This window comes from Pseudochaenichthys georgianus, chromosome 5, assembly GCF_902827115.2.
Source record: "Pseudochaenichthys georgianus chromosome 5, fPseGeo1.2, whole genome shotgun sequence".
NCBI classification, from domain to species: domain Eukaryota; kingdom Metazoa; phylum Chordata; class Actinopteri; order Perciformes; family Channichthyidae; genus Pseudochaenichthys; species Pseudochaenichthys georgianus.
Genome location: NC_047507.1, coordinates 41,406,804 through 41,420,287, shown reverse-complemented (window position 1 = coordinate 41,420,287; position 13,484 = coordinate 41,406,804). Strand labels below are relative to the sequence as shown.

Below are 13,484 nucleotides of genomic sequence, written 5' to 3'. Positions count from 1 at the left end.
TTTTCACAGTTTATTGCTATGCAGCTGCTACAGGATAAACAAGTAGCCTAGCCTATAATATACGGTGTTGCTTATTCAGGTTAACATATTCCAATGGACAGTCATTGTAAAAACAACCATTATGTTTCGATTCGATTATTAAAATAGATGTTTCCTAAAGCAAGCACTCGTCCTCGCGTTTTTAACGAAGGGAAGCCCATATTCATAATGCACCAGCATATGACCACCACCGCATAATTAATATCAGCAGAATATCTGGAACGCCACATTCGTCAAGAGGCAGCATCCTCCAACCAACACAGGGTCCAAAATGGAGTAACGCTGAATGCTGAATGTTCTCTGTTTCAAACGGAAAGTGTTGCGTTGCAGGTGAAAATTGAGACTTCTAAAAACCACTGTGAGGAAATCGCCTTCGTTGTTCCTGCTGTCTAGCTAGCTGCGCAGAACAGGTAACTGACATGGGATTACTTCGGCAACTGACTGGAAGGAAGCTAGTCCAGTTAGCGTTAGCGGCTAATGCTATGCTCATAGATACCTTTTTAACAACAGCTTTTAAGCAATAAAGGTTGCCTGCGCGTTACATGACTGTTTGAAAGCATTAAAGTTAAGCAACGTAATGCAATTTGTGATTCGTATTAGTGAAATATTTCGAAATGGTAGTATAAACCAAAGCTAAACAGTGCTAACGTTAGGTGCTTTGTTTGCGATGCTAATTTTAATGGTGTGTAACATGAGCTAACAGCTGTAAATAACATAGCCAGAGCTAGCAACATTAAAACCTATTTTGTGGCTGCTTGTTAGTGTAGCGATATTATTCGTTCCCTTCATATCCCCCTTTGCGTATGAATAAAGCGTCATATCTTATTACATTAATGCGGCCCTGCTTGGTAAGTAACATCATAACCAAAACGTATGACGTTTTGCAAAATAATATATATCAATGCATTAACTATACTACTTTATGTACATTGTGTCATTTTACCAGAAGAGCTCCTATGTGTTTAAATCTTAAAGTGTTCATGTTACCGCTGCAGGCCCTCTGATCATTACATGTACGATGTGAGGGTCTAAGGACAGAGGGTGTCGTATTGTCATACTGATATTCTGATATTCTGTACACACTGTGAAGACCACTGAGACAAATGTAACATTTGTGATATTGGGCTATATAAATAAACATTGATTGATTGGTTGACATTAGCTTGTACAGTGTGTGTTAGTAAGCGATTCAGCCAGCAATGTGCGCAAATATCATGTTTGCGTTTAGAGGCCTGCACAATGGAAGAGCCTTTAGAATAAGAAGTGCTCTCTAAAATGCACACAGTCATTCATATAAATATGATCGATTGTGGACGGGATGTATATGTTTCCAAAGTTTGATTGTGTTGACCTGTGCGTCGGTTGTGAGCAGGTGTTCATTGTGACTGCCTGTGTTCCAGTGAAGAATGGAGCCTTCAGAGCAGGCAGCCCAGACTCCGGCTCTCCAGGATGTCAACCCTGTCTTCCTGCAGCAGCTCAGAGAGCTGGACATCCCAGAGGAGGCAGCCAAACAGGTGGGAGTCACAGCACACATTTACATCAACATGTAATGATGTGTGCTACTGTGAAGGTGTCATGTTTCTATAAGCTCCTATGACATAGCTGTGTTGATGGTTAATAATACTGAAAGATGTATGGAAAGAAAAGAAACGATAGTTACGGCTGTAACTACGGTTCTATGAGTCCCGGATGACCGCCAGAGGCGGTGCTTTAGCACTGGATATGTCCATCGCGCGCATGCGCAGCTCGAGTACCAATAACAACAAAGTCACCTGTGACCCACGTGACACCGGCTATATCAGCCGGTATTGTCGGAGGATCTGTTCCCCGAATCTTCTCGCGAGCACACAAGAATTCTGAGTGACAGGGAACTCTGGCGGTCATCCGGGACTCATAGACCGTAGTTACAGCCGTAACTATCGTTCTATTTCGTCCCTACTGACCGCCAGAGGCGGTGCTTTAGCACTGGATGACCTATACCAACAATGTCATGAAGAATCCAAGCCCTTGCTCACCACTGGAAGCAGCGGAGCTCGGCAAAAGGACCACGCCCAAAGAATGGGGAGTGGTGACATTGACCTGATGACAACTGGAGAATGTGCCAGAAGACGCCCACGACGCCGCGGCGCAGATGGTCTCCAGGGGGCACCCCTCTCAGGGCAGCCCACTATGTGGAGATGCTCCTTGTAGAGTGGCATCTCAGCCTGGTGGCAGGGGGCGGCCACTGGCCCCGTAAGCCTGTGAGATGGTATCGACAAACCCAGTGGGGAAGCCACTGGTTAGAGGGCCTAACCTCCTTTAGTGCCGCCAGGGCAAACTCAAGAGTTGCTCCTCCTGCCGTATACAGGCAGTAGCCTTGATATACGCCCTTTGGGCACCCCCGGGCACAGCAACTTCGATGTGCCGTACTCCTGAATGTCAAGCGTGCCAGCTGGGCAGGCTGATTGAAGTGAGTTTGTGGAAGTCCCACCTCCCGCATGTATTGTTTATGGAGAGGACATGCAACTCCCCGACTCACTTCCTGAGGCTATGGCAAGCAGAAATGCTGCCTTTGTGGGCAGCCACCTAAGCCCCACCTGGGCCAGGGGCTCGAAGGGAGGAGGTGATAGGGCATCCGGCAGCAAGGGCAGGTCCCAAGCCGGAGCCCTCGGGGTGCAAGGGGGACGCTGCCGTAAAGCCCCCTCTCATAAAGAGGGACACCGACCTGTGGCACCCCACCGTGGCGCCGTCGACCGAACATGTCGGGCAGAATCGCAGCCACATAAATTCAGAGTGGAGTTGAGAACGTCCACTATCTAGAAGGGACTGTTGTCTAAGCAACAATGTACATGCTGTCCCCAAGGAACACGCACATTCTTGCCCCCCAGTTGGGGTAGAAAGTGCGTGAGTGCAAGCTGCACGGCCCGAAGCTCTAGCACGTTGACCCGGCGCGCACTCTGCTGGGCAGACCACTGACCCTGAACGGTCCTGCCCTGCCGCACTGCACCCCACCCTGAGAGACATGCACCTATGGTGATGGTCTCCTGGCGGGATGGGATGGCGCCCATGGGCACGCCTACCAGAGATAGGCCCTCCCCCTCCAGCGTGACGGAGAGTGGAGCAATGCTGCGACACCCTGACTTCACTGTGCCTGTGCCACTTGGCGTCCAAGTGAAGGCTGTTCAGCCACATCTGCATGGGGCACAACGACAGCGGGCCTAAGGGCCCAGCGGCCGAGGCAGCTGCCAGTCTGCCCAAGGGCCGGAGGAACTGAATATAAGGCACCCTCTTGCCCGGCCCACGTGGAAGTAGGCATCCCTCGGTTGGGAACCACTCCACCTGTGCGTATGCAGTAGTCAGCATATAGAATGCAGCACCTTCAGGAATCTGTTGATTCCTCTGAGGTCCAAGATCGGGCGAAATCCGCCGACTTTCTTGCTCACGAGAAAGTATGCCGAGTAGAACCCCCTGGCTAAGCAGAGGGTCTTACTGGGTTGATTGCGTCCTTGGACAAAAGGACGGACAACTCTTGGCCCAGAGGTAGGGGCCTCTGCCGGATCGCTGACGACTGTCAATTAGACCCAGCCGAAAGCTAGGGGCCGGAGCTGCGGTCCGTACCCCTGGGTTAAGGTGAAAACCACCCAAGGGACGGAAGTACAGACTGCCCAGAAACTGAGCTGCTGCTGGGAAAGCAGCCGCCGACCACCCCGGGATTTCAGAGCCCAGCCCTCCGACCCTGAGCCTCTTGGGAGGTTCCGGTCAGGCTCTGGGGCACGAGGCCGCCTGGAAGGCGGGCGACATGGGGCACGAAAGTTGAGGCGGTTGAGTGGGCCGCTAAGACCTCTGCAGACCAACCCCTGTAATCCAGCGGCTGAGTGCGGCTGCTAGAGCGGCCCCTGGGCCTGCTGGGAGTGGGCACAGGTCTGCGAGGACCCGAGTGCTGCTGCCTGGTCTGCCTAGCTTGGGCGGCACACTCCAGTGCCTCCGAGGGCAGCTGATCTAAACAGCTCCCCTGGCTCGACTGGTATGCGACGGAGGACTCTCCGTCAACCGGAGGAGGTGCGTCAGCCGAAGGAGGGGCGCCAACCGAAGGAGGGGCGCCCACCGAAGGAGGGGGGGTTAGCAGCCCCTACACCGGGCCCAGGCTGAAGGGCCAAGAGGCGACTTCATCATGCCCCTATCGGCAGCTAGCCGATCCACTTTAGAGGAAGCCTATTTCTAGTCCTTCTATTGGGGGGAGCACACAAAGCCATCGCTCCCTCAAGTCGCCGGGAACGGCCGAATTGATCTGGAGGAGTATGTGACAAGGAGAGGTGTCTGTTGGCTGCTGCCAGACGTTCCACCTCAGTGATTCGAGCCACTCTGAGCACCCGAGGCATGCAGCTACAGCTCATGCAGGCGTTTAAGAACTGCCTTCACTGGTTGAGTTAGAGACGAATGCCAGATGCAGCGTAACCGGGTGCGGGGAACACAGCCTTCACCAGCTACCTGCTTAACAGAAAAAACAAGGCAGTTTGGCGTTCTACCAGGAGCGGGGGGCGAGAACTGCCTTCACTGGTTGAGTTAGAGACGAATGCCAGATGCAGCGTAACCGGGTGCGGGAACACAGCCTTCACCAGCTACCTGCTTAACAGAAAAACAAGGCAGTTTGGCGTCTACCAGGAGCGGAGGCAAGAACTGCCTTCACTGGTTGAGTTAGAGTCGAATGCCAGATGCAGTGTAACCGGGAGCGGGTGCGGGAACACAGCCTTCACCAGCTACCTGCTTAACAGAAAAACAAGGCAGTTTAGCGTCTACCAGGAGCGGGGGCGAGAACTGCCTTCACTGGTTGAGTTAGAGACGAATGCCAGATGCAGTGTAACCGGGAGCGGGTGCGGGAACACAGCCTTCACCGGCTACCTGCTTAACGGAGAAACAAGGCAGTTCCGCGTCTACCAGGAGCGGGGGCGAGAACACTGCCTTCACTGGTCGAGTTAGAGACGAATGCCAGATGCAGCGTAACCGGAAGCGGGTGCGGGAACACAGCCTTCACCAGCTACCTGCTTAACAGAAAAAACAAGGGCAGTTTGGCGTCTACCAGGAGCGGGGGCGAGAACTGCCTTCACTGGTTGAGTTAGAGACGAATGCCCGATGCAGTGTAACCGGGAGCGGGTGCGGGAACACAGCCTTCACCGGCTACCTGCTTAACGGAAAACGAGGCCGTTTGGCGGTCTACCAGGAGCGGGGGCGAGAACTGCCTTCACTGGCTGAGCTAGAGGCGAGCGCCAGATGCAGTGTAACCGGGAGCGGGAACACAGCCTTCACCGGCTACCTGCTGAACGGGAAGAGTAGAGCGGTGCTACTACTCGCCGAACAGAAAAGGGGATGTAGCTACATCCGCATTACCGGTAGAGGGAGCGAGAGCACTGCCTTCACCTAGCTGGGTAAAATAAAGAAGCTAACAGTATACGCAAGACGTTAGCCGAGCGGCTGCTGCTAACGATCAAGCGAGATCAAGTCAAATAACACACATGTTTAAGACCAGATAACTAGCTTCTAAAGAATAGAATAGCATAGAGCCGTAGTTACAGCAGTAACCATGGCCAGGGCTCACACGGCATCTAACCGTAGTTACAGTAGTAACTATGGCCAGTACTTACACGGCTTAGCACCGTCGTTACAGTCGTAACTCTGGCCAGTACTTGCACGGCTTGGAACCGTAGTTACAGTAGTAACTATGGCCAGTACTTACATGGTTTAGCACCGTAGTTACAGTAGTAACTATGGCCATTACACGGCATAGAGCCGTAGTTACGGTAGTGCCTATGGCCAGTACGTGCACGGCTTGGAACCGTAGTTACAGTAGTAACTATGGCCAGTACTTACGGCTTAACCCCGTAGTTACAGTATTAACTATGGCCAGTACTTACACAGCTTGGAACCGTAGTTACAGTAGTAATAACTCTGGCCAGTACTTACGGCTTAGAACCTTAGTTACAATAGTAACTGTGGCCGGTGCTAAAAGTGTCAGCCAACGGCTGCCCACTAGACAATATAATATTGGGAGGATGAAATCCTCCTTAATGGCCATACATGCAGAGCACACGGCACACACAGTGAAGATTGTTCTCTGCATATCGTCCTAGTGCTAGGAGTCTAGTACTAGGAGCCGTAAATACCACGATATAGCGCTACTGCAACCATACCATGCGTTTACCGGGAGCAGCAGCGAGAGCACTGCCCTCACCGGCTGAGTTAAATAATGAAGCTTAACCGTACATGCAAGGTGTTAGCCAAGCGGCTGCTGCTAACAATCAAGCAACCAAGTCAGAACACAATGTTAAGACCAGATAATTAGCTTCTAAGAAAGAGAACAGCCCGCATAGAACCGTGTCTGGTTACAGTAGTAACCGCACATGCCGAGCACACAGCACCCGCCGTGAAGATGTTCTCTGCATATCATCCTAGTGCTAGGAGTCTAGTACTAGGAGCAGTAATACAACGAACCTAGCGCTACTGCAATCAAACCCTATGCTACAGGGAGCGGGAGCACTGCCCTGAGTTAATAGTTAAGCTCAACAGCAAGGTGTTAGCCAAGCGGCTGCTGCTAACAATCAAGCGACCAAGTCAGAACACAAATGTTAAGACCAGATAATAGCTTCTAGAAAATAGAAAGTACTTACCTTACTTTCTGCATCTAAACGAAAAAACGGGTTTAAAGTATGACACTCTTGGCTTTCCATACTAAATCGAATGAGGGACGCAGCCAAAGCTGGGACTCAAATGCTAATGATAGCTCGGGCACAACGCCACAAGCAGAACTTTCAAAAGGGCAACTTTATGGGAGAGGAAGCGGGAACACTGTCGTCACCAGAAAGTCTAAGCCACAAACAATAAGACGGTAATCAGGACAACTTGGCTGGGAGCGGGTGTGGAAACACAGCCATCACTAGCAACAAGCTGACACAAACCTGTCTGTCGAGGCTCTGCACAGCCGGCGCAGCTCCTGGAGGACGCGTCTAACGACCCGTAGCTCCGACTGTCAGTCGCGAAGCTTCATGCGGCCAGCTGTTTGCAGAGAAATCCCTCCGATCAAACGTTCAAGCCTGAACGCTGTAGGCTACGAAAACGTAGCCACGGTACCCTCGCGCAGCGAGAAGATGAAAAGGAACAGATCCTCTGACAATACCGGCTGATATAGCCGGTGTCACGTGGGTCACAGGTGACTTTGTTGTTATTGGTACTCGAGCTGCGCATGCGCGCGATGGACATATCCAGTGCTAAAGCACCGCCTCTGGCGGTCAGTAGGGACGAAATAGAACCTGAGTGGGTAGCACATCGCTGCCCATTGTATTATACCTTATTGGCTACAATGTAATGGTATCTTGATCATGCACAACATTTCCCCCTGATCGATACTATGAGATGTGAACACTGCATTACTTGACAACTTTAGTGCTAAACATTCAAATGTACCGCTGTTACATAGAGAATTCCCTTATAACATTTATTCTAAGAGCATAGGTTATAGCTGTAGCCCCTTCAGATGATTCCAGAAATGGTTTATGTATTCAGGGACAGATTCTGATGGGATTGATTTACCAAAGAGAGCTACAGACTTAGCTAAAACTAAACATAAAAAAAGACTAAAGCATAGTCCTCTTTTATTTACAGTTTAAGTATTCATTTAGTAGCTTAGCCGACAGTGTGAACCTTGACCTGGCATCCTGGTGGGCAGCTAAGCACACTTCTTTAGATGAGGGTTGTACCTGTATGATATAGTCCCTGTATGAAAACCGTCTCAGGCAAGAAATTACTGTTTTACATTATTATTATTATTATTATTATTATTAGACACATTGATTCTTAAAGGAACATAATTATGAATATAAACAAATTATAAACCTAAAAAATATCATGTAACTATATTATGTTATTAAACAAAAATAACGTTGGTTTACATGAACTACTAAATTAAATATAACATAAGATGTGAGCTTTTAAAACAATGATTTGTATATAGCATATACCATAGGTGTGCCACACGAGACTGTTCCTGTCTGTGCTTCACACTTGTTAACACTGTAGATATGCAAATGCAAGGGTAGATAACCGTCACCCACCATACCACTGGCACCTAGCTGCTCATGCAAGGTCCACTGTTAGATATTCCTTTAGAAAGGTAGCATGTGGTAATGTTTGACTGGTTCCAGTGTTGTGGTTTTGATACCTCTTCTAAGTCATGTATTAAAACGACCAATAATTGAATATCCTAAATAATAATCCAGTATAAACTGAGCAGTGTGAGTGAACCAGTTATGAAGAAAGAGGTATAACTGAATATATGTATTTATCAGTTGTCAGCCAACATAAGTGACAGGTATGGCCACACTATTATAAACTAATATGCCCATTTCCCTTTTCTCTTCAGGCACTTCTACACACTCGGAACGTGTCTGCCGAGGAGGCGGCAATGTACTACTTCAACAAGCTGGAGAATGAGGTGCCCATAAGATAGCCTTAGTCCCCACAGGTACACCTTGGTACATTAGACCTTGTGACGTTTGTCCAAAGCCAAATCTCAGTGTCTCTCTGTCTGCTCCACTCTCAGGAAGAGGGGGACGATGACCTCATGTTCAAGATGGTGTTTGTGGTGAACATGGACCTGGCCATGGGGGTCGGAAAGGTTGGTTCCAATGCCGCTCCTCTCACCAAAACTAAGGAAGGGCTTTTTGGCGTAGCTACATTTGAATCTCGGTTTTACAGTGATGTAAAGCTGCTATATCTGTGGGTGTTTTACAAAGGTTTTAATTTGTGTTACTTCGTAATATTTGATGTTCTTCTGTGCTTTTGCTCTGCGTGGGAGTATTTCATGCTAAAACCAGTTGCAGTGAAACAGTGATTGTTGGGATTTCATATCAATGTAGTTGAACAGTTTGCATTCCATTAGAAAGCTGCGTTATGTTTTCCAGGTCCCGTATGGAGTGGTTTGACCTTGGTCTGAAACATCACATGAAGGCCATTTGCAGTGTGGCCTAAATAAAGATTCCCGTGTAGTGGTGACATCAGTGGTGTTTGTGTGCAGGTGGCAGCCCAGGTTGGACACGCTGCTGTGGGTTTGTACCAGGCTCTACAAGAGAAGAACAGCTGGAGGGAGATGGCCTGGAAGTGGGACCACAGTGGGTAAGACCTGCACAACAGAACCGTTTATTTCAGGAGGAGCAAGCATGTTCTACAGCTGCTGTTTGCAAACATCCAAAATGTTTATCCAATAATGCTACAGTTCCTGGAGTGTTCACGCGAGTCCCCCTTTAGTCTCTTGAATACAAAAGAAAGGAAATGCAGCCCCTAAACTGAGTAGGGGTAGATGTACTTCCTTTGCATTTTCTTTTTCGATCATTGCTCTGATGATTATAATATTGTTGAATAATGAAGTTGTTTCTAATTAACATTAATGATGAAAATCAATGTGCATGGTGTTGATACAGATCCAAGAAGGTGGTGGTCCAGGGGACCAATGTGGCTCATCTACTGGAGCTGCAGGCCCTGGCCATGAGCCTCAGTCTACCCGCCTACCTGGTCCAAGATGCAGGGCTCACCCAGGTAGGACCTTCTTTAAGTAATATGGTGTGTACTTGTCTTTCGGAAGCGCTAGTAATTATTCGCAAAACATTGTCCAATTATTGGTACTAAAATCTTTGGTTAGAAAATGTATTTTTTCAGTTTTAACAAGTGCCTTGACATGAAGACCTTTTTGTGTGGCAGGTGGAAGCTGGGTCGCGCACCGTGCTGGCCATTCTTGGGGAGGAAGAGATGGTGAACAACGTCACTGGGAGTCTGAAGCTGCTTTGAGGGGCTGACCCCCACGGTGGGGGAGGCATTGCTCTGCAGTGCCACTGTGCATCCAGCAGAAGGCATTATTTCCCAGCGGCAGGGAGAGTCTTGGCATGCAAGCGGCAACCTTTACAACAACAAAAAAAGACCTGAAGAACAAGGGAAATCCAGACATGTCCCAACACCAGAAACAAACCCCCTCAGCCATTTGTTTCCCTTTCATTCTTTGTCTGAGCCGCTTAGCCGGCCTTAAGAGCAGGAGGGAGAGAGCACGGTTGTTCACAGGGTAACGAGGCGTAGGCCGTTGAATTTTCTTTTTCTGGTGACCTTTCTCTTTTTACACAGGCAACTTACTTACTAAAGTCTTATTAGAACATTTCAAACACCTTGAGTATGTGGTCCAGTTTCAGATATGGCAAAGTTAAAAAAGTTGAGTTGGTGGCCGAACCAACATGCTTATTCAAGGGGCAATGTACTTTAGACAAATACACGATGTAATTATAATTATACCCATAGCAGACGTAGTATTTCCCTGTTGGATCCACTATTCCTGAGTGAAGGATAAACTATTAACTGATCATCCGTGAACACACTAATTTTGATGTTTAAATGATTTTGTGTCTGTATGCAACGTTTCCCCCAAAGACCCCTATCCTATAGAATCAATAACATTACCCATTATGGATAAATGGCTATATATTGTATACATTTGCCTGTTGGTGGGCCATATACTGTATAATCTGTGGTGTGCCATCCTGAACCATATGCGCAGTTACTGGACTTTGTTGTATTGTTTTTCTTTGTGCAAAAGGGAGAAAACTCTAAATTGAAATGTTTGGATTGACTGTTGGAATTGATGGCGGTCGAGAGGTTATGTGGAGCCAAAACGTCATGAAGTAAAGGTCTGCTGGGCTAACGTATGCACTGACTGCCTGTGAGGGATAGTTCACTTTAATGAAGTTGATCCATTTACAGCTTGACAACATGCAGATAATTGTGTGTATGACAATTATTATAGACTTGGTGAATAGTCTTGCACACTATTAATCTTAATACACAAAATGATGTTTGAGCTGTGTCTATGTTCTCATTTACAAATATTTGCGGGCATGAGCTGCCACTCCCAGAATTCCTGGTTTAATGTCAACGATTTTATTTGTAACAGATCCTAAAGAAACGGGGGTGGCATGCATGCGATATGAAATGTACATTTCAGTAGACAAGTTGGAATCCCAAAGTTCTGTCAATTTTAGTTACATGTCGACACTTTGATACCTCCTATGTTTTACAGCCATTTGTGTGAGTGCTTCAGACTATGTATGGAGACAATTAAAATGCCTCCAGATTAAGTAACAACCATCTTGAATCGTGATTTGTTCTTACACACTTGAACATAGAGACAATGCATATGAGAGAGGGGCTGGAGCAGTGTGGGGGAGGGTGGCCAATGGCATATTGCAGTGCGTGGTTAGGACCGGCCATATTACATAGCTTTTTCACCGCAGTAACAATGGCAGCATTGTGAAATATGGCCATGCCGACCATGAGAGTCCGGCCGGGGAGCTTGTAAATATTAACCTCATGACGTGCAGTTGGAAATAACTCTGGGGTCGTGTTTATTTAGTAACCTACAACCGAGTAGATACCACAGAGAGGAAGTCATTCCTAGAAAATAATTGCATATTCAGTTGAAAGTATAAATAACCAAGGGAAGTTGGTTATTACTGTAGGGCGTAGCCTTCATTTCATATAATTGATCTATTACAAATATGCATTGTCGTCAGTGGCTTAGCAGGATTGTGTTCACACCTGTTACTAATGCAAGGTAATGTGAATGTTTACATCATTTCCATAGCGTGATACTATTATGATGGTTTGACAGCACATTGTTTTAATGTCAAGTGTCACAGGTGTAAAATATCGTGTAAACCACATCCGGATCACTGCTTTGGTCGGTCTTCCTGCGCGTTATCATATACATTCATACCCAAATGTATAAAATGCAAACATCCCTAATTGTGTTTTTCTGATTCAGATTCATGAAAATCTTTTTAATTATTGAAGCCCCACAACACAATTATTCTGCTGTCTAATGTCGTCGCTCGTCAGACCGTTCTTATTATACATCCATGGTCAGACCTCTGCAACAAATGACGTTGGCATTTATTTCCACAGCCAATCCGAGTTGCCCCTCGATTCTCATGACTGGCCAAGAAACCAATCGCGTTATTATCACTATTTGTTTATAATAGTGGCTTGGTTAAGTAGACTGTAAAAGCTATATGAAAACAATGTATTACTTCTGTTAAATAATGTATCCGATGTGCTTAGTAGCCTCGCCAATAACTTTAATTTAATGAAAAATAAAACCAGGGCGCGTCTCAAATCTCCTTACGCTAAACATCACAGAAAGCTGGCCATTTCCTCTTACAACTCCCTGAAATGGTTCTATTGAGCCGCTGCTGACGGGAAGTGTCGTTCACTTGTTCAGTATGTCTGCATAGTGTGCGCAACAGACTTATTTCGGTAGCGGGAACAGAGGTAGGACTGGAAGGAGAAGTTATCAATTGATGCAACTCAGGAGCAATGGTCAATTTCCCTATCCAACCCCTCAGCAGATGTTACACAGCGACACCTCATCCTCCATTTATCTGACGTGCCGTAGGTGGGGCTGACCCATTGGGCCAACCCTGACTCTGGTGTCCCTGGAACTGGGCCCTAGAGACCCCGTGTAGCTAACGCTCGCTACTCTGAATTTCTATGAAAGCTCCTTCCACGTTAAATAGATTCATACAACTCTCAAATAAAAAGCATTAATAATCCCACTAACGAGTTAAAATAAATCCCATGGAATTTCTCATATTATAACGATAATTTCCAGAAAATAAGGAGGCACCGATCCTCAGTTGGTTGTCAAAGCGTCTCCCGATTTCAGCCCCTCTCGCTCTCCTTGCTTGCAGTCACCAGTAAACTCATATCATAATGGAACTGAAATGTCGTACCGCTCCTGAAAAAGGAGCCCGCCCCGTTTGACGTAGTTAGCTAGCGGAAAAAAAACGTCGACGCTGTAAATTACCCAAAGACTCTCATGTCGTGTCACGTCGTGTGTAACATGACTGACACATTGATATCGAATCATTAGTGAGAGGCGGGACATCAGAGCAAGGGCCGCCCAGCCAGAGAGCCCCTGCATTGTCGCCAGGGAAACCCCGTGGCGTGGTTGTGTGTCAGTTTCGCTGGGACCCGCGGTCGATGCCGGTGAGGAGGGGGATGGGCGCCTCTGCGAGTGTAAGGACCCGAGACAGAATCAGAGCCCTCTATCACATACAGCAGCATATATCCCATTATAAATAGCGACTGTATATATACAATACACTAAAATACATGGATTTATCCACCGGGGATATATAATAGACACTCAATGGATGCAGTGCACCTGAACAGGACAGGGAATTTAACTTTCCGCCTATGCGTAGGAGACGCTGAGAAGTTTGTTTCCTACCCCTGGAGGGGGAGCTACTTTTAAGGGCAAAGGATACAGGAGACTCCGAGGCCGATTTGCAGGCCTACTGGTCTGGTTGGATTTGATGTTGGGATACTCTAAGGACTTCTCACTGTACATGCATTTGCCTCGTTTGTTCAAGTTTGGAATG

The 13,484-nt window shown here is 47.5% G+C and overlaps 1 protein-coding gene across 3 annotated transcripts; it reads left to right on the top strand.

The window, feature by feature from the left end:
* The first annotated feature begins 36 nt into the window (after positions 1-36).
* LOC117446988 (probable peptidyl-tRNA hydrolase 2) lies at positions 37-11,187 on the top strand. 3 transcript variants are annotated; one of them, XM_034083540.2, is made up of 7 exons: positions 37-449; positions 1,412-1,553; positions 8,429-8,500; positions 8,609-8,683; positions 9,083-9,180; positions 9,486-9,600; positions 9,763-11,187. In XM_034083540.2, exons 2-7 carry the CDS (start codon positions 1,446-1,448, stop codon positions 9,847-9,849), a joined length of 555 nt encoding a protein of 184 aa, XP_033939431.1. In that variant the 5' UTR covers positions 37-449; positions 1,412-1,445; the 3' UTR covers positions 9,850-11,187. The 3 variants fall into 3 exon arrangements, with proteins under 3 accessions (XP_033939431.1, XP_033939430.1, XP_033939432.1); XM_034083539.2 differs by having other exon boundaries at positions 40-449; positions 1,440-1,553; XM_034083541.2 differs by lacking the exon at positions 37-449 and adding an exon at positions 478-887 and having other exon boundaries at positions 1,440-1,553.
* Positions 11,188-13,484: the final 2,297 nt, after the last annotated feature.